Source organism: Glycine soja, chromosome 8, assembly GCF_004193775.1.
Source record: "Glycine soja cultivar W05 chromosome 8, ASM419377v2, whole genome shotgun sequence".
Classification (NCBI taxonomy): Eukaryota; Viridiplantae; Streptophyta; class Magnoliopsida; order Fabales; family Fabaceae; genus Glycine; species Glycine soja.
In genome coordinates, this window is record NC_041009.1 from 20,087,950 (window position 1) to 20,115,193 (window position 27,244).

The window sequence follows — 27,244 nt, forward strand, 5'->3', positions numbered from 1 at the left end:
GGATTTACAATATTCATACACCCTGCTCAATCAACTGAGTTAGATTCCTTGATACCCCGTACTCTCCTTAAATTTCCCCATCCAAATGTAGGGTCAAGTGCTTTTTTTTTTCTTGAGATTGTTCCGGCTTAACTAGTGATCTTGGATTTAAGTCCTAGGTATGCAACTGAATTAAATATTTAGAAGTAGAGCTTTGTTGTCCATAGTGATCTTACTCGACTCAAATAAGATTGTCTCTGGTGGAAGATATTTGTGGTTTAGACATAAGAAGTAATATATTTTTTTTATTGTTTGGAATTGATTGAAAATCTCAATTTTGTGGGTCTTACATTTTTTTATCGGCAAACAATTATTTATTAAGTTTCATGATTTTTTTTTTATTAAATTATAACTAAGAAGGGACTATTCAAAAAAGTGCATTTTGCTCTTATTTTTTTTTTAATAAAAATCTTGGAATCAAATCCAATGGTATTTTTGTAGCTCAAAAGCATGACTTTAATCTTTGAGAAAATAAAGTATTAGTTAAGAGGGTACAACTACGTGAAGAAGAAGATAATTCAACCCAAGTATGTGGATTTGGCTTGGTTAAAAGGTCAAGGATTTGCTTTTCCAAAACTTATTGAGTATCATGGGATGAAGAAGCTGGTGGAGATGAAAGGCACATACTACTCTGATTTGGTAAGGGTTTTTTACACTATTGCTCATATTGATGGTGAATTTGGATTTTGTGTGTGGAGGTTAAGGGGAAGCAAATTGTGATGAAGCGGTATTTGATGTCAATGTGCTTAATCCTCTCATGATGGACTTGATCCTTGGCTAAGCAGATTGCACTTAGACTATCCCAAAAAATGATAGCCTTTTTATGTGGAAATCCAAGATTGCTAATCAAACCCTTCATCTAGATCCTTTCCTTTATAGCTTCTGCCAGAGCCATGTACTCTGCCTCTATACTAGATAAAGCCATTATGGGCTGAAGTGTTGCCTTCCAACTGGCAAAAGAGTTGTTAATCATGAATGCATACCTATTCTCAGATCTCCTTGCATCCAAATTTATAGCATAGTCAAAATTGAGTAACCTGCGAGCCCACATGACATGTCTCCATGATAGACGACCAATATCAACTACACCCTTAAGGTACCTAAATATACGTTTCTCAACTTGTCGATGTTCCATCCCAGGATTACCCATATACCTACTTACAACACTGACTGCTTGTGCTAGGTCAGGTCTAGTACATATCATAGCATACATGAGACTACCTACGACACTAGCATAAGGAATATGAGACATGTACTCCTTCTCTGATTCTGATAAAGTAGTAGAGTTCAAATAGGCGTATGGACGTTGTTGGAGGAGTACATACTAGTTTTACAAATTCCATCCCAAAATGATTTAGCATTTATGAATGTTTTCCTTCTAACATAGAAAAAGCTTCTTTCGGACTCGATCCCTCTTGAGCTCCATGCCTATAATCTTTTAAACAACTACCTTGTTCTTCATCTCAAATTCATTACTAAGTAATGACTTCAACTTCTAAATTGCTAACAAATTTTGAGATGCTATGAGCATGTTGTCCATAGAAAGCAATAGATAGATGTGGGAACCATCCTCCCACTTGCTATGATAAACGCATGAGTCATAAGGACTTCTGATGTACCCATGAGAGACAATGAACTCATCAAATCTCTTATACCACTGCATTCGTGATTGCTTCAGTCCATAAAAGGCCTTTTCAATCTACAAACAAAATTTTGCTTTCCTTCCACTTGAAAATGTTTAAGTTGTTGCATCAGAATGTCTTCCTCCACTCTTCCATGGACAGAGACAGTTTTGACATCGAGTTGCTCCATCTCTATGTCCAGATTTACCACGAGGGTCAGCAGAACATGTGTGGAGGTGTGTCGAACTACTGGAGAGAATATCTAGTTGTAATCCATTGATTACTTCTTACTATAGCCTTTAGCTACCACATGTGCTTTATAATGAGCGACTTTTTTAGTGGACGATCCAGATTTCTTCTTGAAGATTAACTTGTACCGCACTACTCATTTTCCTTCAGGTGGCTCAACTAAAGTCAAGTTCTTTTGAAGGGATTTCATCTCTTCATTCATAGCCATTGTTGACTCCTCGGCTCCAAAACATGAAATTTCTTCTTGATAAGTGGACTATTCGAGTGAATCGATGTCTTTTGCTACTTGTAGTGCATAATACACTATATCAAAGCCATATCTTTTATGAGTTTTGATTTTCCTTTTTGACTTTCTAGGTGTTGTGGTTTTGGGTTGCTTTGGATGGTTTCAACCTGTCTAGTCAGTCCCCTCAATTGGTGTTTCATTCTAATGTTGAGGGTGCATTTGAAGATTCTGATCAGTCTCATCAGGTGCTTCAAACTGCGTCTAATCATTAATGTTTCTAATTGTGAAACTCTCAAACTCTACCTACTTAGTGGCATCCTTAGTGTTGCCCAAATTTTCCCAGATTTAGAATGCAACCTTTATAGTTTGTGCAGCCTTTGGGAACTTCGTCCAATGTTGCTTCCCATAAACACAGTGTTCACAAAACTGAAGATGTTCCACCTTGTGATGTCCATGTAAGTCTTGCTTGGTCAAAATATCCAAACATTTTTCACTCATATGGTCCAAACACAGATGCCACAGAAAATTATCAGACAAGTCGTTAGACGCATGTCTTTCAGATTGTGAAACAACATAAACAAAGCCTATCATTATGGACCCTTAAAGGATGTTCAAATTTCCTTTCCTGATTCCCTGCATTACCACAAACTTCCCTTTCTCTCTTATTTGCATAACTCCACCTTCAACCCAACAAGAAAAACTTTTAAAATCCATGACACTCAAAGATATAAGATTTTTCTTAAGCTCTAGAATGTGATGAACTCTAGTTAAGGTTCTAAAAACACCATGCATTCTGATTTGTACGTAACATATAATAAAAAACTTACAAGGAGTATCTTACCCATGAAGACATTACCATTAGACTTCTTCTCATATGTCACAAACCAATGTTTATGTGGACACATATGAAAAGAACAACCTGTGTTAATTACCCATTGTTCAAAGTGTTGTTGTAGTTGTTCACCAACAACCAAAACCAAATCGCTTTTCGATGATGAGTCATTCTGAACAAGAGTAGTAACTAAATCTTTCTTTGCTTTTTTTTCTCGAAAGTCTCGCTTCCAATGATCTAGTTCTTTGCAGTAATTTCAGAAGTCCTTGGGACCAACTTTTCTATTCTTGCCACTTTTCCTTATCTTCTTTTTCTTCTATCCTTTAGTAGAATCAATCATCGATAATTTGAACACTGAGGCTTCATCACCATTCACAAATGGCTTTAGTCAAAGCTCTCTAGAATAGTGACTGGACATGACTTCTTCAAGCGTAATAGAGTCCTTGCCTACAGTAAGAGAACTCAAAAGATTCTCATTGGAGGGAGGGAGAGAGGCTAGCAAAGTCACTGTCAGATCTTCGTCTTCCATCTCGACATCAATGTCACGTAGCTCAGGGAGGGAGGGACTGTTTTATAATTGTTTTCAAAGTATTTATATCTTTTATATATTTTTTATATTTTATTTTTCTTTAGCTTTAGCTGCTATCATAATATTATATTTGTATTACATTTGTCTTGCTTATATGAAAAATGCATATGTTGCTAAGTATGAAAGAGATTACATGTTCGAACCCCATTTGTCTAAGGATCTATTTGGGTAAACTCATTCAAAAAGACATCTAAAAAAAATATAAAAAATGAGATAAACTTTTTATTAGCTTATGAAAAAGTTAATTTGTAGAAACTCTTGTATAATTTCTCCAAAGGATGAGAAAATTTCTACAAATTAATTTATGCATTAGTTAATTTGAGCTTACGGAAAAATTCATTTCATTTTTTTTCTTCTCATTTTTCTCTCCTAAAAGTCCTTCTAGATAAGCTTACTAGACAGACCCTGAAGTCTTTTCAAAGACTCCTTTGTATTTTCATTTGTATCTACTATTTACTTATTAGGCTATTGTATGTAAGTAAGAAAGTATACGGAGTTCAACACTAACAGAGAGTGAGGCACAGAGTAATAATATTGAGCGGAAAAAAAAGCTAAGAGGTTGACACATGCCCCAATTAAGACATTGATTTTATATATGGTAATAGCCTAAATATTTTATAAGCTTTTCAAAGATGTGTTTGGTACTATTACAGAGAAGCCTAAAAGTTGGACCAAACACTAACAGTCGGTGCCTATTGTAGTATGCTACTTCTGCTAAATTTTACATAGACATTAGTGTATAATTATTCACAAAATGCATGTAATATTGTAATCCTATTCAGTTCCCAACAGTTTAACCATAAGCATTAACTTATCAAAAGTTCCTGAATCATATTCCTTGCCTCAGCCAGGGTGCGTGGGTAAGAGACTTCTTTGGTCCATATATTCTGCATGTTTTGCACATTCACCATTTCTGTAAGGTATTCCTTTTCCAACTCTCTTATTTCCTCAGCATCCATCCCACTAGCAACTACATTCTGCTCAGATCAGGTTAAAAGCCTTATTTAGACAAATATTTAAGAGTCAAAGAAAATGAAATAAGATGAAGCGAGATGGAAATTGTATGATTAACCCATAAACAAGGGGATCAAGCAGTGAGCAACAAATCACAAAAAGTCATACTAAATAAATCGCATCACCGAACTTAATATTACTTTCTTATTAACAAAGGGAGATTTTTCTTCTATTTTGCTTGTGAAGAATGTAGTTTTAATAACAATACCAGTCTCAATTTTGTATTTCTATACTCCAAAATCTTCATGATAAACTAATTATTTCTGACTACTTCAGATCCATTTATGTTAACTCACCCATATTCCACCCACGCAGGCATTGAATATTATTAACTTGAGGAGGTTTTCATCGGAACTGCAAAGAGCATTACCAGAAGTAACAGAAACAAGAAGATCTTGGTAAGGAGAATCAATATATAATCCATTGTTTTTCACAGTAATTCTATGGTGATTTTTCAAAATTCTCCCTAGATGAGAACATGTGGCGAAATCTTCATGTAATCTCAACAAAGTTGCTGCCCTTTCAGCACTAGCCCAACAACAACATGATGATGACCCATCTTCTGCATGAACCATGAAATGTCGGGGAAAATAGTATTAAATAAAAATGGTCACAGAGAAGCAAGCATATAGTGGAGATCCAAAGCATGAGAAAACGTGGAGATAGTGAGCCTGCTTGGCAGGTTCTGCACATCAAGGAACACATAAAAAGAGCTAGTTTTTTTATGGCAAAACAGATTGTCCTAGGTCAAGTATTGCCTATTTATGATTGAAGAAAGCACATGCTAACCATCGTTAATATATTAGAATCCTCACAACCGGCCTTGGTTAAAATATTGTGCAATTCAATAGTCTACATGAAGTCTCATTCCTATAAAATACAAGACAGCTTATTGACACCAGGAAGAATTTGACAAAATGCACAATTGATTACAAATAAGAATGCATCCAAGTGATTAGTGATTTAGTCATTATTACTCATAATTAGATTGATCCTATGTAATCAATATTGATCCTATTTACTCATTATAAATAAAGGTTGTGTGGTCATACACAACATTATAGACAAACATGGTCATATGGTATCAGAACTTAGGTTATAACAAAAGCCATTCTCCACCGAGAACCTACTGTCCCCGGGGGACATCTTTACTAGTCATCCTAGTTCCGGTGACCTATCTACACAATTACAAAAAGCCATTCTCAGATTTTTAGGGTTTTTCTTTTTTTCCCTTTCCGCTGCAGTGTTTCTTCACGTGAACAGTTACACAGTTAAGCGCATGCTGCGATCGCACTTAAACTGCCACCACACTGTCATCACGCCGGTGTGACCCTCCGATTAGGAGCGCCTCTCTTCGGCAAACCCAACGCCGCCATTCACGACCCCGTCTGCTGCCACACGCGCCTACACCATTCCAGCGCGTGACGCGTCTTTTCTGGGGTGCCCTCTTTCAACGACCCTCCCGCCGTCCTTCTCCACTTCCGATGACCCTGTTACTGTCTGGCTGCTTTTCATACCATTTGGCCTGTTTTGCTGCTGTTGGGCTGACCCACAGTCTAACCCACAGTCTAGCGACCACACCATCATGCTTCGTCTCTTTCCAGAGACCTTTTAAAGCTTTTCCAGCAACCTTTCCAAAGACTGTCACGTCATCCACGTGCACAGCCAACTCAACACCAATGCACGCAATCCCACGCAGGGCCTTGGCATGTGAAGTTTATGCACATGACGTGTGATGCATCTTCGGCAAGCATCACACTAGTCTTCTCTCCCTCCGCCTCTAGGCGTCCCCAATGGACATCTCTTCTTTTTTTTTCACAGGTGAACGGTGCCCATCTTCATACAAAGACCACCACGCTGTCCACATGTGCAGGCAACTCAAAACACTGCCGCACGTGGCCCCATGCAAGGCTCTAGCGCATGAAGTTCATACACAGATGCGTGACACATCTCTTCAGCGAGCATCACACTGGTCTTATCCCGAACCGTCTTTAGTTTCTATCGGGTTGACCACGTTTGTAACAAACTTGATTCATATGACATATGCTCGAACTTGAGGGGGAGTGTTAAGATTACATAATATACTATTATTTATGATTAGATAGTAATTAGTGATTTAGTCATTATTACTCATTATTAGATTGATCCTACATGATCAATATTGATCCTATTTACCCATTATAAATAAAGGTTGTGTGACCATACACAAAATTACAAACAAACACTATGATACATGCCAGAAATGAAAGAGCAACACAAACTAAATGGATGGGAAATAGAAACTCAACCAAACCAAAAAATAGACACAAGTTTTGAGTAGTAACTTATAAAATACTTGAAAAAAGACGTCTATAATCTATAGAACACTAGGTAAAATAACTCAAAGGTTAAACCACATTTGACCAACAAAAAACATTACATGCAAGACATAGAAAGTAATTGACTTGTTCTTAGCTGACTCTTCTTCAGTAACACTTCAAATGAACTTAATTTTGACACAAATAACTTACCCAACAAAAAACAAGCGAGTGGAATGTCCAAAAGAGTCCCCTTAGCATTAACTTTTGTTTCTGCAATAAAATGAGTTGTCTTTCTCTCTATAACTAAAACAAGTACTGCAACAACCTGTTCACAAAAGACAGCAGCAAAAATAATGTTCTGAGAGCACAAATGTTTAATGGATAAATGTAATGATAAAATATGTTTTAGGTCCCTAATAAATTAGCAAATTTTGTGTTTGTTCCTGATAAATTTTTTTCTTTGCATTTTTTTATAAATGGCAAGATATGTAAAAGTATCAAGACTATATTAAGCATCCCAACTAGGTTGTGACCCCTTTAATATAGAGCCTCTGCTTTACTTCACACATCCCATTTTATTAAGAACAAAAATAAGATAAAACATGAAACAAAACAAGGGTGAGGGGGGGCAAACCAAACCCATGAAAGCCATCAAGAAAACCTATAAAAAGGAAAGCCTAACCTATTGTGAGAAAAATCATAGGCAACAAATTTAGGCAAAGTATCCCACCATTTGAACCCAATTTCGCCCACCCCGAAATTGGCAAACTTATCAGCACAACTATTACCCTCCCTAAATATATGGCTCAATCTAAAAGGAGTAGCCCGAGATTCTACAAAGCATTTTTCTTTGCAGTGAGTCTCTAATAAAACAACAATTTTGTTTTTGGTCCTTGATATTTTGTTTTAGTCCATGATAAATTAGTGAATTTTGTGTTTGCTCCCATATAAAAAAATTCATTTGTTATTAGTCCCTTTTCAAAGGGACTAATAAAAAATGAACAAAATTTATTAGGAACTCGAAACAAAATTTGCTAATTTATTAGGGAGTTAATCAAAATATCAAGGACCAAAAAAAATTGTTATTTTATTAGGACTCAATGGAAAGAATTTTTTTATCAAGAGAACACAAAATCTGGGTATTTATTAGGGATTGAAAACATATTTTAGCCTAAATGTAAAAACAAATTACCCTGCATCGAAGAACTATTTGCTTGTGGCTCAAGCTCTGAGGCAATTGGGAAATCAAACAAGAGATAGAACCTTGAGATGCATTGTCAGAATCTTTTGTAGGGTTTAAAAAAGAGGACCTGTCACTGCATTGCTTATCGCATACTTTTATTGATTTTATTACAATAAATGACACAGGCAGCAACATATATTTATTTTGTGCCCTGCAGAACCAAAGATACGGAATCAATTTTGTTGCAAATATTAAACAGATTCATATGATCAATGGAAGGATAAGTCCTTCATAAAAGTACATATGAGAAAATGGAAGAGTAAAATTGAATAGACAGAACAGACTGGCATACAAGAATACACACCACATACTCATCAATGAAATTTCACTTTTACAAAACAGTTCACAACTGCCAATATACTATTGTTTTCTGTAACAGTGCAGTGAAACAAAAACCGGATCCCAATTATTTCTTGTCAGTTACCAGTCCATACCCTGCATTGAGAATTCGATGAAATGCAGCAGTTACACCAGGTCCAAATCCAGTAGGGAAAGCATGTTTATTTACTGAACCAAAAATATTCACCTAATAAGAAATAAATTAACAAGATTAGGTTGCAAAAATAAGCTCAGAAAATATAAAGATAAAGTGAGACGGGATTGCAGTTACAATATGGTGATGCACTGAAACGTGAATGCAGAAACTGCTTCTAGTCCCAATGAGGCCTTTCAACTGAAGAGCATCAAGGTTTGCACCATTTGAGCATGAATTATTGAAACCAGAGCAAATTTCATGAATGTCAACAACATTTCCCTCGAGAGACATCAAATTGCCCTCAGGGAACAAGCTGCTTGATCTCTGAGTTCCAAAACAAGATTTAGGCCTAGCCACTACAGCCGCAGTACCTAAAGAAAGGTTAGCACTATCTTTTGATATTGCAAAATGCAACCTTTGACTATCTTTCGATTCCATAATATTATCCTCCAAGACATCTGCAAGACTGATGGGGAGATAAAGGCAAACATCTGAACAGACACCTGAAGGTTCACCATTGGACCTCGGCAGAATTTTTTTATCTTTAGGCAAAACTTCATCAATGGTAGAAGATAAAGAATCTTTTTCAGATGTATATTCTGATAGATAATCAGAAAGATTCTCATCGTAAATAAACGAAAGGCTCCAGATATGTTTTCCAGAATCAACAAGTAATTTAGCACTGCCACTGCTACCAAAGTTGGCATCTTTTGTACTGCTGAAGCAGTCCTTTCTATTATGATCTATGATGTAATAATCACCAATCTGCAATAACTGAAATGCAGTAGATAGTAAATTAATACTTAGGTTCACACTACAAATGGAAGCACAAGCACTATATAAAATCAGTTAATACCTACTGCCCTTGGCAAGCAAGCCCAAGACAAAAGGATACCTGGTACTTTAAAAATCTATCTGATGAGAACTCCAGCAAAATTTTCCTTGAAGAAGGTTTTGAATTATAACTTGTCTCTTTCATAGGTGATATAGAGCGCAAGATGGCCGTGCAAACCACATTCTCATTTTCATGGCGTCTAAAAGTAACCAGACAAGATACATCATGAGAAGATCTCAAGTTGACACATTTTTTGTTCTCTTCAGGTTTCCTGGAAGAATTAGAACAAGCATTCAGCTCACAGATGGAAGTGTGAAATTCATCTTTTGATGAACTTACTGATTCCTTAATAAGTTTCTGTCTCTTATTGGAAACTTTATCTTCATTATTAACACTGATACAATATTTCGAAAGTTCCTTTGTCTTGTCCCAAGAAGCATTGCATGGATGTGCAATTCTACTCTTCCCAGAAAGCAATAAAATGAATGGAAAAAGTATGGCTTCAACAAAAGTACTTGACTTGCAAGATACTGCTTTATTAGAATACTGCAAGAATTGAAATAGGGGCCTGGGGCATTAGCAAGGAAAAATTGTTGAAAAAAAATGAGGATACTATACAATCATGGAATATTTTAGGATGAGTAATGAATGATGCTATACATGTAAAGATTAATTAATAACAAAAAATCATATCACAATACATCAGCAAGTTTTTGCATGGATCTGCAAGCAACTCAACAGCTAAGCAACTAGAAGTGGCTACGCTTTTTTGAATCTTTGAATATTGTTTGTATCTAACATTGATGTTTTAGAATACATTATAGGATTAAGATGTGGATACAGGGCTTAAAGTATTTTGAACATTGTTAAATATATAAAACCATTTCTAGGATACCTAACAGCTTAACCTCTTAGGAGAATTGATCATTTAGTCCTTGGTAATTGACATGGAATCAGAACTTCTTCAACCTATAGTGGTCAGGAGGTCAAATCTTGGAATTCCTAATTCCTATGTGATGGTTAAATTATAATATCAGTTAGGGTTTTAGTTAGCATTTGTTTATGTCTATGCTTGATGCTTCAAGACAAGCCCAAAGATTTTCACTCATGGGTTCAAGCTAGAGACAAAAAAAATCATCTTCAGATTCAGAACCCAGCTAATTGCTTGGGTTAGGTAATCTTTGGTCCTTGATGAATTTAGGATTCCATCTCTGATCTCCCTACCCTAGGCACATCAGAATTAAGAAAAACTAAGGTCTGAGCTCCTAAGTATCTTTGACATTTACTAGCTCAAGGAAACTATAACATAAGAATATTATTCATTCATCTTCTGAAAATTCAAACACAAGTTACATAACTCCCATAAATCTTCAGGTTTCTTAAACAGATTGTATTCTTAAGACTTTAAAGAATTTCAACTGACCAGTAGCAAGCATTTTATCACGTAATATGGATTATGGAATTATCATAACCAAGAGAGGTTAATTAATCTATTCATTATATACAAATAACCAAAAATATTTAAAAAATAATAGTGCCAGTCTGCCAAACAATAATATTAAAATTTCAGAGAAACTAAAAAACTCCAAAAATATCAATCTGAAAGGGTTAAGCACATTAGTCTTAGCTGTTACTAATCCTACAAGCTGGTCTTACAATCTTCTAATCTGTAACTCCACTTCTATCTTTACCATGCAACTTCTCTAATGAACATTTAATTGCTGTTCATAATGCAATTAATGACTATAATTTCTGATTAAATATACAGTTAAACCAAACCTTTTCTTGAAGAGGGAATTTGTGAGATACTCTAAGCAAATGGTAGGATCCAGGTTCTAGAGTCTCAGTTTCATTCTTACTATTTATACATGAGTAAAGGGGAATGTTTTTGCATTTAGCATTCTTCCAATGGCAGTAAACAAAAATTGATGTGCTTAACTCTCCTTCTGCTTTGGTACAATTAAAGATTGTTCTGCATGATAATGACTCGCTCCCAAGCAATTCAATCTGATCCACAAGTTCGCCTATGCTGTCCACAACCACATCAAAGTCCGTCACCTGTAAATCCAAAATGATTGTGAAGTTGAAACACGTAATGCTGAACACAACCTAATACTATGTGATTTAGTTAGAAAATTTATAAGTATTATGATTTGGAGACTAGGTGATTGGACTTCGGTACTTGTATTATAGGGACTATACTTGAAACTGAAACTGAAAGTAATCAAGGTAGGCTAGAGGTGAGTACAATTAAGGCAGCTTAACAACACTAGACATAGAAATAAGAAATAAGGTGATATTTTATCATATGAGACCAGAGAAACATTCATGGATTTGTAATTCAGGTTGTCAGCACAGATACAAATTTTTTATCTCCCCATGACAGGTTTTCATTGCCAGTTGCCATGCAACGTTAAACTTCTAAAATTTTATAAACTTAATCCAAAAAGAATTCCAATACTTCCCTACAAGTTTTCACAAAATCATGAAACCTGTTGAACCCTCATCTGAGTCCACGAAACCAAGCCACTTTACAGTAATGCAGAACCTCTTCTCTATTATAATTTATAAAGGTTAAAAATTATATTAGTCCCGGCAAAGGGCAATGTTAATTATTAGTCCCTAAAAAATAAATAGTCTCATTCTAGTCTCTTGTTTATGAAAACAAGGACCACATATAACACAACATACCTCATATATTTCATTAGGATTCCAAGTTAAGGGAAGGTCTGGTATAAGAATATCAATGCCACCAGTTGCATCAACCAGCTGCAGTCTTCTAGTTGATGGATCAATCTGAATAGTCAAAGAAAAAACTGAGAACCCAAATATTAGTAGTTATGCCGACAATCTCTAAGAATCATGTAAAAAATTTATTCTGTCTCCATCTTTAAAAGATTAAAGAAAACCATTATATGTCACATTAAAAAGAATAGAGCAGATTACAGTGACACCCCCTGAGGTTTACTCAAATTACACATGCAGCCCCTCTTATTTTTCACCCTACAGAAACCCCCAAGGTTTCAAGTTACAGTTACACACCCTCTCCGTTAAATTTTTCTTTTTTTATCAGCAAAAATAATATTATATATATGAAATAGAGTACCAGTGGTACTATATTACAGCCAAGAGAACCATAACGATGGTTCCACATTCAGACATACATATTCTGAGCGGGAACCATGGTATGGGTATAGATGAAATGTACATATTCTGTCCACTACTGGTACAAAAAACCTTGTCTAATATTGCTAGACCACTGATTAAAATGGATTGTGAAGCCTTTCTCAAAATTCCTCAGCCAAGTCCAAAGATTGAATATTGCATCGTCGAACAATTTGTTGGCATTGAAAGTTTCATTTGAGAACACTATGTTGTTCCTATGCCTCCAAATGGACCATGTTAAGGCCAGCCACCAGCATTGCCACCTGTTGATCCTAACACCATGGGCTTGAACATCCATATGTTGGAGGAAGTGCTGTTTTGGGGTGAGTGGGGCAGCACCTTTTAAATTCAGCCATGACATAGACTCCCACCAAATGGGTTGGATTCTGCTACAGTGAAGGAATAGATGAGCAGCATCCTCGTCTGCGTTTCTACACAAAGGACAAGACATTTCTAGGATCGACACTTGTCTCCGCTGTAGATTCTGTCTTGTGGGAAGTCTATCCCGAACTAGCCTCCATGTAAAGACTGTTACTCTGCTAGGAACCTATAAACTCCATAATTTATCAAAACAATCCTCCAGGCTTCCAACTGCTACTCCCTCCATTAGTGTATTATAAGCATTGTGTGCCGAGTACTGTCCTGTTGGTTCTCTAATCCACTTCCATACATCAATTTCTTGTTGCTGAATGGCCTTGTGTTGAACCTCATTTAGGAAACTTACAGCCAGGTCTATTTCATTTTCAAACAGCGTCCTTCTCCAGGTAAAATTCCACTCCCATCCATTATCCTTATGACTTCCCATCTGTTGAATGAGTTGTTGCTGCTGTAATGACTCCTCCCCACATATCCATCTATCCTCCCAAAATTTAATTTTGTCTCCGCTGCCCACCTTCCACTTCAGACCATTCTGAATAAGTTGCCCCTGTTGTGAGTGAATTAGGGCCCTTTTTAAGTCTCTCCACCATACTGATTCAGAGCCCACTCTATCTACTTCATTCAAACCCCGCCATCCTCCATACTTGGAATCCACCACTCTAGCCCATAGTTCTCCTTTCTGTTGCATGAGATGCCACCTCCATTTTCCAAGCAATGCAATGTTAAAATTATTGATATCCTTAATGCCCAACCCGCCCTTGTCTTTTGATAGGCACACTGTGTCCCACCCGACCCATGCAATCTTATGTTGATCCGATCCGCCTCCCATAAGAACCTACGCTGCAGTCTCACCAACCTATCCACCACAACTTTAGGTACCCTGATAAAAGAGAAGTAAATAGGAATCGATGTTAGTACTGATTGTATTAAGGTCACTCTCTCCCCCATGGATATGTGTCTCTGTTTCCACTTGGCTAGCTTTCTCTCGCATTTGTGGATAATAGGATCCCACATGAGACCTCGCCTCGGGTTTGCCCCTATTGGTATTCCTAGGTACAAAAACGGGAGAGCCAGCATTCCGCAATTCAAATACTTGGCTGCTTGTTGCTTTCATTGATGTGATTGACCAAAAGCTCCAAAACAGCACTTTGCATAGTTGATTTTTAGGCCTGAGGCAAGTTCAAACGTTCTAAGAATAGCTTTAATGGCCGTAACGTTCTCCATGGTTGCTTCCCCAAAAAAGATCGTGTCATCAGCATATTGGAGAATGCTGATATCCACAAGATCTGCACCTATTTGGAAGCCCTTATACAGGTTTTCATCCTTGGCTCTCCTGATCAACCCGTTTAGACCTTCAGCCACCACATTGAACAGAAAAGGTGCTAAAGGATCCCCTTGCCTAAGGCCCCTTTTAAGGAGGAACTCAGTCGAGGGGCTACCGTTCACCAAAACTGAGATAGACGCTGATTTCAAGCACCCCTCAATCCATTTGACCCATTTAGAATTAAAACCTGTTTTTCCCAGCATGTATAACACAAAGTTCCAAGAAACCGAATCATAAGCCTTCTCGTAATCAACTTTGAAGACAAGACACGATTTGTTGTTTGATTTGGCCTCATGAACCACCTCATTCGCAATGAGAACACTTTGTAATAGGTGTCTTCCCTCGTGAACCACTTCATCCGTTAAATTTTGGTATCTCCGTTTTTAAAAAAAAAGGCACTTGATTAGCAGGTGTTTTTAAAAAAAAAAAAAACCAAAAATACCCCTTTCTTCCTCGTGTACTATGTTTCCATTCCTAATTCCTAAAGCTTTAATTGAACTACATTGCTAAAATCTCAGAACAAAATACACATCCTCGAGATTAGAAGAAATATCAGCAAAAAATTCAAAAGATTTTATACAAGAATAAAGAAGCAAAACAAAAAAATATTACGCGATCTTGGACACAGACGCCAAGGGCAGACACATCGTGGAAGACACGGACACTGTAGTCGATGGCAGTGGGTTTGAGAAAGGGGTCAGTGACAGGGGGTGGTGGGTCTGAATCTGGGAATGACTATTTTTTTAGTAGATAAGAGAAGTGAGGAACAAAGAAGCTCGGGAAGTGTGAGAGAAGACAAAGTGTAGATGTAGGGTCACTAGGACGGAATTGTGGAAGTGGGGAACAAGCCTGTTGGTTTTTTTCTTTTTCTTTTTTATTTTTTTAAAAAAGTATGAGGATATATTTGTAATTTATTTTAAATAGTTAAACAGAAGTTAACACCGTTAGAATGAGGGGGTGCCAATGAAATGTCTGAAAAATGAGGGGATGCATGTGTAATTCGGGCAAACCTCAAGGGGTGTCGCTGTAATTTGCTCAAAAGAATAAAATAGAAGTGATACAGCCATTGCAAGCTGCAGTTTATTCGCAAGTATTGAAATGAAAGAATTGAAATACTAACCTTCAAATATCCAAGCAAAACAACACCTAGATCTTCACTTCGAACAATCCTCCTAAATGAACTATCATTACATGTGGCTTCACGTGATAAAATACTGAAATGGTTGCCAACAGGCAATAATTTACAGTGATTTTCTGCCTTAAGAATTCTTAGCAAGGTGTGTATACAGTGACAGATGAAGATAGACAATGGTACTACCTGTAATGAAACAAAGATAAAGAAATTTATATCCTTCAGTGGTTAATAAGAAATTCCTTCCATAAAAACATAACAACTGAATTCTTTTTTCTTTTTTTTTGAGGAAATAATTACTGTATTCTATATAGACCATATTTGATCCAAACTTTATAAAGTACCAGAATAAAATCTAATATAAACACAAATAACATACCAATTTTAGAAAACCACAATGCAGTTCTCTACCGCAGCCATTCAAGTCATGTGTACACAGTCCCACGAAGGCACCATGCTACCAAAGGAAAACATTATTACCAAACTAAGGCAGCAAAAAATTGGTTCCCATGAAATTTTCCCAAATGTCAATTTGTTAACAAACCTGAGTTTGAAATACTGATGGAGGGAAAAGTGAACCAGCATAAATCTGAACTAGCCCTTCTTTCTGGTAAAACCTTGCAAAAATATTTCGTTAGAAATGGAACAGAGCAAAAAGCTTCAGCCAAACTAAAAAGTACTTCAACCCAAAGGAAGTAGATTACATGTTTTGATCCCAAAATCTCCTTGTCAGATAAGATACCAGCAAACTTTTTACGAAAGCTTGAGATAAGAAGTAATACCCTGCCAAGCCAAAGGAATAAAAAGGAATAAGATATACTCCAGCAGTCTTTGAAACTCTTAAGTTCCAAATTAATTGCAATAACATTATTTAATACCAGAGTCTTGCAGATAATGGCAGCGACTGAGTGAACTTTCCTAGCATACCAGTAGATGGAGAAACTACATTACACCTGCAATACTGAACTGAATTATAACTTTTCTGCAAAGGATATGTCTAGGAAACTAGACATATCAAATCAAATAAGTCAGAACTCAAACATTCCAGGAACAATTAGTGCATGATTGGTTCAGCTTATTTTGAGGAAACAATTGTTTTTCTTGGCTGCCTTCTTAAGAGAGCTTTCAGAAACTATGCAGTTATTCTACTTTCGAAAAGCATCTCCAAACATGCTATTAGTATTCAAGGAACAATTAATAATATATCATGCAAAACGTACAACAATTCAGAATATAACCAAGATTGACTTCAGTTAGCGGCAGTTGCTTGCATTTGCCCAATCTCACCAATGAAAAAGGAAAGAAAGATAACAGAACAAAATAAAAGACTTCTAATTAGCCACACATAAGGTCTACAGACTGTCATACTTTGAGCATTTATGTGATGCAAATTTGAACAGAAGCAACCACATTTACGGTAGCAATACATACGCAGTTTCCAACGGGGAGAAGGATTGAACGATAATGCTAGTCTTGATGCAGGCCCCAAGAATAATAATTTTTGTCCACGAAAACTTTGGATCCACAAAATGCACATTTCTCACAGATAACTGCACAACGGCCATCATTTTTGGTGTCAAACTCAAAAAAAACTCTAAATGGCTAGCAGGGTATATTACATGAATTTAATTTATAAGCACTAAGGTGTAAAACATTTTTATACAGACATCTAACATGAATTGACCCCATTGCCATGTCATGTTAATGAACAGGATGACGTGGTAAAATGGTCACATCCTATTTGATGCCTGTGTGAAAAGAAATCTGTTCTTCAACATGGTGCTACATTTACAATCCAAAAGATATCCCAGGTCAAGAAATTTATGCTGACAGTGCAAAAAGACTCTGTTCTTCGACATGGTGCTACATTTACAATCCACAAGATATCACAGGTCACAACATACGCTGACAGTGAAAAAAGAAATCTGTTCTCCAACATGGTGTTACATTTACAATCCAAAAGATACTCAGGTAAAAAAAAAACAGCAAATTTGCTTCACTTACAATGGAGCCAACTCTCAAACCGTGCATCGAAGTATGCAGTTGATCAGTTAAAAGAAGCCACACGTCATGGTCCAACTCCAAAACCATCCCTTGCAAGTAAACACCTTTAACTACACCAGTATAAGCACCACATTCACCCTTCCCCTTGATCCCACTCTTCAAGCTCGGAGCGCATTTCTCCGAACAAGAACCAACATGCAGAACCGATTCATCCATAGTCACATACATCACGCGAGACTCCTTCTTAGTCACGTAAACCAGCTTCTTCTTCAAACCTGACACTACAACGCGGGTACCGATCAGCTTAGTGATTGCAGGGTGCCAAGAGGAAGCACTGCCACAAAAATACACAATCTCCAATTTGGTAAAAGAGTGTTCCTCCCTACTGTTTTTCAATTTTTCGATTAAAATCTCCCTTGAACCACACAACCTGCACTCACAACACAGCAATTGCACCAGAAACCCTTGCAGGTTCACCTTGGAGCCTGAATTCAAGTCAGAGCTGCTAGCCGCCATGGTGCACGGCACCACGGAGACAGGGCCCACCGACTCCAAAAGGCCGTGGACACTCCTTGCGCTGGCGCCAGATTGTTGACAATCTGGCGCCAGCGGAAGCGAGTCCACGGGGTTGGACTTGGACCCATTGTTAGGGTCGGAGAAGCGCCAGCTGATGATCTCCAGGAGGCCGTGGTGGGCGACGTCGCGGCCGTGGCACTTGAAAGGGAGGAAGTTCCAGGCGGTGACGCGGATTTGTCTGTTGAGGGCGGCGAGGCGGAAGTGGAGGAGGTCACAGCAGACGGCGGCGGAGGCGTCGGAGAAGCGGAGACAGTAGCAGGGAGGGGAGTGGGAGGGGAGGGTTAGGGTTCCGACGAGGACGGTGGGGCGGGGCAGTGCGGTGAGGACGCGGCGGATGGTGGAGCGGTTCGGCGGCGGCGTGGAGGAGAAGGGGGAAGAGGCGGTGGCGGTGAGAGGGCGAGGGGAGTTGAGGAGGTCTGCTAGAGTCGTCACCGTCACGTTTGCGTCTTCCATTGTAAGCAGGTGACGCCAACTGCGCGGCTGGGTTTGGTTCCAAAGTAAGAAATCAGTTTGCTATGTGTAGTTTTAGAGAGAGTCAAGCTACAAATTTCTCTCTTTCCAGATACTGCAAAATCAATTATTTTTTTTCTTCATAGAAATTGATTTTTTTAGACAACAAAATCGGTTTTCTTTGGTTTTTAAACCAAACACACCCGCTTTCAAAACTGGCGGGAACCAGGTTTTCCAATTGAATGAACATGTGGAGAAATTTTGTAAAAGTAGTTTGATAGGATAGGCTGCAGTCATCAGAATTAGAGGTGGGTAAGCGGGTCGACCTGTCCTGCGTACGGCTCGCTCGCATAAATTTGCATTGGCAGCGGACCGGACCAGTCCACCCCGTTTCTTACACGAACCAAATAAATTGATCCGCCCCCGCCCTGCGGACCCCGCGGATCAAACGGGCCGGTCTGCGAGCCTCGTTTTAAAAGAATTTCAATTTTAATAAAAATAAAATATAATCAAATTAAGTTCAATACAGATGTAGATAAAATCTCAATAATTAGTCAATTACATCAATAAAATAAATAACATTTTAACAAAAGAAAATCCAAGCAATAAATCTAAAATATGAAATTTACACATCTTCCACAACAAATGATTTCATATTTGAAGTAGCTTGAGCTTTCTCCATCTCCACAATTAAGAGTACAACAACAATGAATTCTCCCAACAAAAATAAGATAAAAATAAATTCTAGAGAAAGAAGAGATGAAATTTGCGTGGTGGCGCAGTGGTGGGTTGTGCCGCTGTGGTGTGTCTGCGTGAATGTGAGTCGCGTTTTGTTTTTCTGGTAAGGGAAAGAGTCGTCTGACTTGCGCGCGTGCGTGACTGCGTGGTGGAGAAAATTCGTAAGAGAAAAAGTGTTCTTAGTATGCTACAATCATAACTGCTAAATATGATGTGAGCTATTTTTTATAATAAAAATATATTCAAATATCTTTAAAAATATTTATTTAACAATTATTTTTAGCTTAAATGATAAGAATTTATATTTTTATTATCTGGCTTGCAGATATAGAAATGATAGATTAAAAAAAAGATTGAGAAAATATCAAAAAAAAAAATTTTTAGCATGTTATCACTTATCTTTTTTTATCTTAATCTTTTATTTCAGTTATCTTTTATTTTTCTTATCTTATCTTTTTTATCTTTATCATCTTTTAATTTAAATCTTTTATTTTTATCTTTAAATCTTTATCTTATCTAATATATTTTTTTATCTGTTATCTCAAAACAAAAGTTTAAAGTGAAAAAGAGAAAATCAAACATAATATAATCGGATCAGGATAACATAAATCAAACCTAATGCGGGCTGCGGGCAACCCGCGGGCCAAACCCACATAATCCGCGGATTAAGCGGGGTAAACCCAAAAATATGACATAACCATGGACCGTTTAAAAAAATTGATCATAACCCGCGCGGACCGTAGACCCTACGGGCCATTCCATGGACTTGGAGCGTTTACCCACCCCTAATGAGAACGTGTCTTCTATCCCCAAAAGAGTATTTTTTTATTATATAAAATATTATACATTTAATTTTTAAGTTTTCTGTTCAAATCTCCAACCAAATTAATTGTGTCTCAATTAATTATGTCTGTTCGTTTTCTTAACTATTCATTCTACCCGGTGTTACCTGGGTAACTATCACTGTATATCTAGTATATATACTCATTCATTACTTTAATGGTATAATTTTATAACTTATTACTTTTTAAAATTATAATTTTGAAATATATAACAGAACTATCAGTATCGTAACCCATAAAGTAATTAACTGTAATTGTTTGACATATCTAACACCATTCTATTTGCCATTTTCAATTCCGTACAGGATTCCAACAATTGACACGAGTCAATTGTTAAATTTAAATATTTTATTATTCTATAATGGATCAAAATGGTAAAATTTTTTTAAGTATTATTGCTTACTGTAGTTGTCCTATAACACCGATTAATTGAATATACAAATAATAGACATTATTTATACATTATGGTATGTTTTCGATAATTGCGGCAATATTTTTCCAATCGATTTACCATGCATTGAGCATTTCATAGCCAAAACAGTAATCAAAAACATAAAATCAAATTAGATTACTGAAATATTTGCAGAAGTCTAAAATAAAAAATAAGCTAAAGATATCAGGTATACATTTAAAATCTACCATGCACTATAATGTTCAAATATGAGCTTCATAACAGTTTGTTTAGCTTGCATACCGAAAGACAACTCCATCTCAAGCTAACCCAAAGTTTTATATACAGCAGGATATAGATACAGGTGTATATATATAGATAGAGGAAAGTGCATTCAATCTGTTACAACCAACCACATAATCGTCATAACCCATAATGGAAGAATAACAACTTCACAACTAACTGATCATACCCTAACATGTTGTAGTATTTTTTTGCGGTCAAACTGAACATACATAAAGGGAATTTTCGAATAAGAAATCTAAACCATATTCTTTAGTAGACGTTTCTAGTTCTTCCCCAAGGAGTTTTGTTCTAACATAATATGCTGGTTTTTTAGGCAAATTGGTAACTTTACTTTTGTTTGATAACATAGATACAATGTTGGACATGGAGGGACGATCATCTGCATTTTCTTCCACACATAATAGACCAGCATGAACACATCTTAGCACTTCATCCTCTGAAAATGAATCATTATTCAGTGCTGGATCCACCAACTTAAGAGCCTCACCTTTTTTCCATAGCTCCCATGCCTACGAGAGTGATCATTAATTTTTCGAGTCCAAAATAATAATAACAACAATATTACAATAACGTATGCTCGTAAAGAGAATTATTTATCATACATGTCCTACTAGATTGAGTTGTCGTTCTTCAGTGTAGAAGCTATTGTTTCTTTTACCACTAACAATTTCAAAGAGTAACACTCCAAAGCTGTATACATCAGATTTTGTAGAGAAAATTCCTTCCATAGCATACTCTGGAGACATGTAACCACTGCAAAAATAAATAAATAAAAAAACATGACGATACAAAATATCTTTATACAACGATCATAATAATTAATGAACGCGATCGACTCACTATGTTCCAAAAATTCTGGTGGTATTTGCTTCAGAATCCTGTTGTGTGAACATTTTTGCTATTCCGAAATCGGATATTTTGGGGTTCATATTCTCATCAAGGAGTATGTTGCTAGCCTTCAAGTCTCTGTGAATGATTCTAAGTCTTGAGTATTTGTGAAGGTATAGTAATCCTTGAGCAATTCCTTCTATTATGTTAAAACGCTTATTCCAATCCAGCAAGTGACTTTGAGTAGAATCTTCCAAAGAGAAAGATAAATATCATTGTCATGTAAGAAATTCTTGTTATTATTTAATCATCATAGTTTGTTTTGTGTAAGACATAATTTAGTTCAAAAGGTGAATGATATCAACTTTCATTAGTTGACATTTAATTAGCAGGGATGATATTAACTTGATCAACTTTTGCTTCTTAACATAATAAGAAACTCAATTGTTTGACTAGTAATCAATTTTTGAACCTGAAAATAAAGGATTCATCCAAATAAAATTTCCCATGAAGTGGTTCAGAATAGACACCTAAAACAGTCAACTTTAGAAATTGTTTGCAAAAGGGTACCTAGACTATAATTGTTTTTTCATATGCTTATCCAACACCCAATAATTTTACGAGAGATTTTAACCTTTCTTACCAAATAAAATGAAGTCCAAGCTTTTGTTGGACATATACTCGTAGATCAAAATCCGCTCTTCTTCATGAATGCAGTAACCGAGTAGCTGAACCAAATTTGTATGTTGGAGTTTAGATATGAGTGTTAATTCATTTTTAAACTCAATAAGTCCTTGCCCAGAAGATCTTGAAAGTTTTTTCACAGCAACTTCTTGCCTTGTAGATAGAATTCCCTAATCAAAGTGACAACAAAAAATAAAAAATATCATCAATCTGACAATGAAATTTCTGAATGAATGAAAATTTCAAATCATTCTTCGAATATGTAAAAAATACGATAATTTACCTCTTACAGTATAACTTAATATCTTAATGTCAAATAGATATAATTATCTTACTTTTTACACATTAAGAATTAAGAAGAATTGTCATTCTTTTGGAAATTAAATTATTACCTGTTTATACTTTTAAAGAGACCAAAATGTTCATTCACCAAAAATTAATATATGTAACATTTCATGTCAAACTTTACACCGCAGCAGGAATAAAGAAGAAAAAGAATCACCTTATAAACTACTCCAAAGCCTCCCTGTCCTAACTTGTTTTCAGACGAAAAGTCATTTGTAGCCTCTATTATCGATGCATAACTAAATAATTTCAAGTCATGTTCCTCCTTTAAATAAACTTCTAGTTTGTCGGTACTAGAGGATCTACCGGAAGCTGCAAGATCCTGATTCTCAATCTCCATTCCATTTCTTTTATTTTCTGTTTAAATGAAAATGGGACAGAAAAATTATAATACTTGTGATAAAAATTATAAAGTAAAACTTATAAAAGAAATGTAGATATATATACCTTTAAGCACATGTTTTCGTTTCTTTAAGACTCTGCGCAGAATGCAAAGGCAGATTATGAGTATGGTTGCTACTGTTGCAACCATTGCCCATATCCACTGTTTTATACCTGCATAGAATATTAATATATATACGGAACTAATTTGAGTTATTTTCAAGAATATCTTTATAATATAATTTGAATCATCTTACAACAGTATTATAAAGTCCTATAATAAAAATCAAGAGACATCAATTGTGTTGACAAAACGCCTGCTAGTTTTCAAAACCATTCCCAATTGTTAAAAAAAAAATTAAAGTAAAATTACGAAACTTTTTTTTTAACAGACGAATCCTTCTGTGTACTACGTAAGTAGTAAAAGATAATACAGTTTAAATATGTTCTTTAGTCTATAAGACTTTTGATTTTGGTTTGTATAACTTTTTATTCATTTTTATTCTACTTAATAATACAATACGGTTTTAGTCATTCGTTAAACATGTTTAACTAGATTTTTTATTTATTTTCCTTAAAAGAGAAAGTGGGTCAAACACAGCTAGTAAAAAGGTTTTAGAAATTAAGAAATTTAATTTTTTTTATAAAGAGAAAAGAAGGAAAAGGAAACTTAAAAAATGCCAGCTTTTCAAAAAAAGAAAACTTAAAAATTGCTAATTAACTAAAGTAGCTTTTAAAAGTAGAATAAATAATAGATAACTCTTTGTATAAAAGTTTATATATATACTACATTGTCAATTTGCCATACTGTCTTTCAATTAAAAAGTCAAGTATCATAAATTTGTTAAATTTTATAAAAAAAAAATATAGATCTTAAAGTCATATTAAATATGATTTCTGATTTATTGAAAATATATGTAAAAAAGTTACATTTGTAAAATTATTATTTTATTGGTAAATATTAATTGTTAATTTATTAATTTTTGTTAACAAGAGAATCCAAATCTAGGTTCTATTCTTGCTTTTTTCATCTTTTACCACCAAGATAACCTTATATCTCCACACACTTGTAAAACTATAAAACTCTAAAAACTAACATACACATTTTAACCTCTCCCTCTCATCTAGAACTACTCAATGTGAGATATAGAAACAAAACTTTTACTTCCAAAAGATTTTTTATGTTAAAACTATCAAGCAATTTCTATTTTATTTTGAATAAGCAATATATATACAAAGATAGAGTAAATATTTTTTACATTGTTTTCTAATCATATACTATTAAATATGGTGGATTTATTAGTTTTTATACTGAAGAATGTGATTTTTAATCGATTGATAGGATAACAACTTCTATGTTATTAATAGATGTATATTAAACTCTATTTTTTTAACAGCATTAAACTCTTATTATTAAGTTCTTATGATCTAAAGCTCTATCTTTAAAGTAAATTTTATGGTTAAAATGTAAAATATTTTGTATATCAACAATAAATTGTAAAATGCAAGGAGTGAAAATGAATAGTTTTTTTTTTATGACTAACACGAAAATGAATAGTCTTTTCACGAAGAAAAACACATTGATTAACCAAAAAAGAATTAAGTCCAAGACAGTAAAATTGTGAAATTATGTAAATTATTTAATACTGTGTTTAATTCTTATACATCTATCAAGATAATTTAATTTAATTGATTGAACAAAGAGTATCTCAGTGTTATAAATTCTTACCAATAAAGAAAAAACAATAATAGTTGTAGACCGACTTACGGTTTTGATGGTTGCTCCTTACAAGCACATAAAATTTGTAACCCTCGTTTGCAATATTGGTACCCTTCACCAAATCCCACAGAAAGAAGACGCAGCCAGTTTCATTACGATGATTAAGAGCAAATCCAACGCAGCTGCAGTTTCTCCAGCAAATTTCCTGGCAATCACTTATGCCATAACTCGAATTTTCTTCGTCTCTCTTCACTTCCGTGTCCCATTTAGGGTACCCATATTTGAGTTCAAATGCATCACCAGGACGCCTGCAAGTAGAGTGCTGATGATGATTTAGGTATTTACATAATTATAATTATACAACAAAGAGAAAAAGAGTTATATATTAATAGTGTAAAATGTTTTACATAATCATCTAATTACAACTTATAATATATGATAAATTTATTGACTTTTAGAATAATTATTTTTAAATAATTTAAATAATAATTGAATGATAATATAAAACTATTTTAGATATTAAATTATTTTATAAAATTAATTATAATTATTTTTTAAGAGAAATTACACCAATAATAACTCTAAAAAAAAGTTATTTTTCATCTTTCCAAACTAGTTTTCAAGAAAATGAATAGTGATAATAAAAAATAACTTTCTTACAATAGTATCCGTATAACTTGATTCTTCCTATTATTTTAAAACTAGTTTTTTTTTTTTCTTAGTATCTGTACCTGCAAGAGGGTAATATCGCATCCCATTTCTGGCACCCTCCATCTGTGTTGTATCCGTGACACATATCAGCCCTCGCCACATCCACGCCTTTGCGGTTTATCAGTTGCCCAGTTGACAACAGTGTCCACTTCGTGGGCTCTTCCTCCGAATCAGAACTTTTCAACGTGAAGTAGTCTCCGGTTTCGCTTGGCACAATCTCGCGCCGAATCTCGCTCGGAATGTGCTCCAATTTGTTCCCGCTAGCCCACAAAACCCGCTTGCCGCCGCTGCTGCTGCTGCCGCCGCGCTTGATGATCAACAACTCTCTTGTTTTCGGTTCCCATTCGAGCTTGAATGGACCAGCAGTAGGGACTTGGCCGCTTAGCCATGAAACAAGTGACCAATTAGTACCACCAGTTTTGTGATTCAAACCTAACTTCATCCCAGGGAGCAATGTGTCTGTGGGAAAATCAAAGCTTTCCCACAAGACTCTTATTTTGGACCCATTGGGATGAAGTTGTTGAAGCACAAAGTTGCCTGTGTCCAACAAAGTGGCCAGTGTGTTATTGATAGGTTGAGGTGGTGAATAAAGGATTATTGGTGATTTCTTCACTTTTTTCTTACCATCTTGGGATTCTATTTTGAGTACCCCTTTGTGATCCAATGATAGAACAGCAGAATTTGAGTCAACAGGTTGGTTTCTATTTGCAACCCACACTTCCCAATCATCTTTCTTTTGGGCACATATAGTCAAGTAAACTGCTTCCTGATTATCATGAGTTATTGGGTCGAAACTCATGCAATATTTACCCTTTTTTGAACATAGCTCTGCCCCTGGTACCGTGGCATTCAGAGTATCACCTGGCTTCAAACTATCATTGGCTTCAACGTGGATACAAGTAGTACTCCACCACAACCACATATAGATGAGAAAAAGCAAGACATGGTGAGGTTTCTCTTGTTCGCTGCAAGTCATGATTTGAGTGAGCTAGTGACAGAATGTTTCAAACTTTCATTTACGGAAAAGGCTGAACAACTGCAATAAGCTTTTGGTTTAGTAAAATATATGGTGCTTTATTGGATGACAAGCTATCATTTGTGGAAAAAATCATTATTCGAATTGAAATAGTTAAACATATACCCCAATCTTTTTAGGAGAATAATCTATTGAGAGCACAACTTGTTCGGTATTTAGATTTTTTAAGCAAGTTTTGAGGTTTGATTTTCGACTTCAAGGCTCTATAGGTCAAATCAATGTAAATATTATTTGGCTTAAAAAAGTTCTCACAATTGATTGAGTTGTACTTACAACATATTTCACAAGCAATAATTCACTATGTCCATCTCTAATTAGGTGTTTGAAAAAAATAAAAATTTGAAGGATCCAATTAAAAAAAAGTTTAGAGATCCAGAGAAATAAAATTATTAATTGAAGAAGTAGTTGAAAATATACAAGTTCAAGGAATCAAACGAAAAAAAAAAGATTAAGAATCAAATAACTTAGAATCTGTGAATTATTAAAAAAAAGGACTTAAATAACTCATGATTTTAGTTTTTTTTCCCTATAAAAAATTGTTTGATTTTGGTCCTTGCATATAGATTTGTAAGTCAAATCTAACGACTAGGATCAAAACAAAACATAAAAACTTATGGAGACAAAAATTTAAGAGAACTAAAACCAAAAAAATTACATAAAAGAATCTAAACAATTATTTAAGCCAAATTTATAAAAATTAAACCTTCAAACACATAAAATGCATTAATGAGGAGTACAAAAATTAAACTTATAATGAAATGCACCAGTAACCAACAAAAATTAAAAAAAAAATAAAAACCTTAAATATA

General features: G+C 35.3%; 2 protein-coding genes across 3 annotated transcripts; both read right to left on the bottom strand.

Moving 5' to 3' along the window:
- Positions 1 to 4,124: 4,124 nt before the first annotated feature.
- On the bottom strand, positions 4,125 to 18,585 carry LOC114422639 (CST complex subunit CTC1). Of its 2 annotated transcripts, XM_028389105.1 has the most exons (16): positions 17,428 to 18,585; positions 16,855 to 16,973; positions 16,302 to 16,376; positions 16,128 to 16,206; positions 15,968 to 16,030; positions 15,803 to 15,880; positions 15,412 to 15,609; positions 12,116 to 12,220; positions 11,204 to 11,482; positions 9,485 to 9,970; positions 8,725 to 9,363; positions 8,549 to 8,640; positions 8,064 to 8,265; positions 7,082 to 7,196; positions 4,868 to 5,133; positions 4,125 to 4,534 (listed from the first exon to the last, which is right to left on the bottom strand). In XM_028389105.1, exons 1-16 carry the CDS (start codon positions 18,454 to 18,456, stop codon positions 4,364 to 4,366), a joined length of 3,996 nt encoding a protein of 1,331 aa, XP_028244906.1. In that variant the 5' UTR covers positions 18,457 to 18,585; the 3' UTR covers positions 4,125 to 4,363. The 2 variants fall into 2 exon arrangements, with proteins under 2 accessions (XP_028244906.1, XP_028244907.1); XM_028389106.1 differs by lacking the exon at positions 4,868 to 5,133 and having other exon boundaries at positions 4,370 to 4,534.
- Positions 18,586 to 20,744: 2,159 nt separating this feature from the next.
- Positions 20,745 to 26,461, bottom strand: LOC114422640 (G-type lectin S-receptor-like serine/threonine-protein kinase At1g67520). The gene is made up of 8 exons (XM_028389107.1): positions 25,420 to 26,461; positions 24,737 to 24,996; positions 23,035 to 23,142; positions 22,745 to 22,944; positions 22,202 to 22,412; positions 21,571 to 21,808; positions 21,333 to 21,483; positions 20,745 to 21,239 (listed from the first exon to the last, which is right to left on the bottom strand). The coding sequence occupies exons 1-8, from the start codon at positions 26,373 to 26,375 to the stop codon at positions 20,925 to 20,927; spliced, it is 2,439 nt and encodes an 812-aa protein (XP_028244908.1). The 5' UTR covers positions 26,376 to 26,461; the 3' UTR covers positions 20,745 to 20,924.
- Positions 26,462 to 27,244: the final 783 nt, after the last annotated feature.

Excerpts from the sequence above, each read along its gene's own strand:
- LOC114422639 (XM_028389105.1), bottom strand. The coding sequence starts at position 18,456 with ATGGAAGACGCAAACGTGACGGTGACGACTCTAGCAGACCTCCTCAAC. Across the intron at positions 9,971-11,203 it reads AATTCCCTCTTCAAGAAAAG|TATTCTAATAAAGCAGTATC; the intron begins GTTTGGTTTAAC and ends CAATTCTTGCAG. Across the intron at positions 9,364-9,484 it reads ATAGATTTTTAAAGTACCAG|TTATTGCAGATTGGTGATTA; the intron begins GTATCCTTTTGT and ends ACTGCATTTCAG.
- LOC114422640 (XM_028389107.1), bottom strand. The coding sequence starts at position 26,375 with ATGACTTGCAGCGAACAAGAGAAACCTCACCATGTCTTGCTTTTTCTC. Across the intron at positions 21,484-21,570 it reads ACCAGAATTTTTGGAACATA|TGGTTACATGTCTCCAGAGT; the intron begins GTGAGTCGATCG and ends TTATTTTTGCAG. Across the intron at positions 21,240-21,332 it reads AACTCAATCTAGTAGGACAT|GCATGGGAGCTATGGAAAAA; the intron begins GTATGATAAATA and ends TCACTCTCGTAG.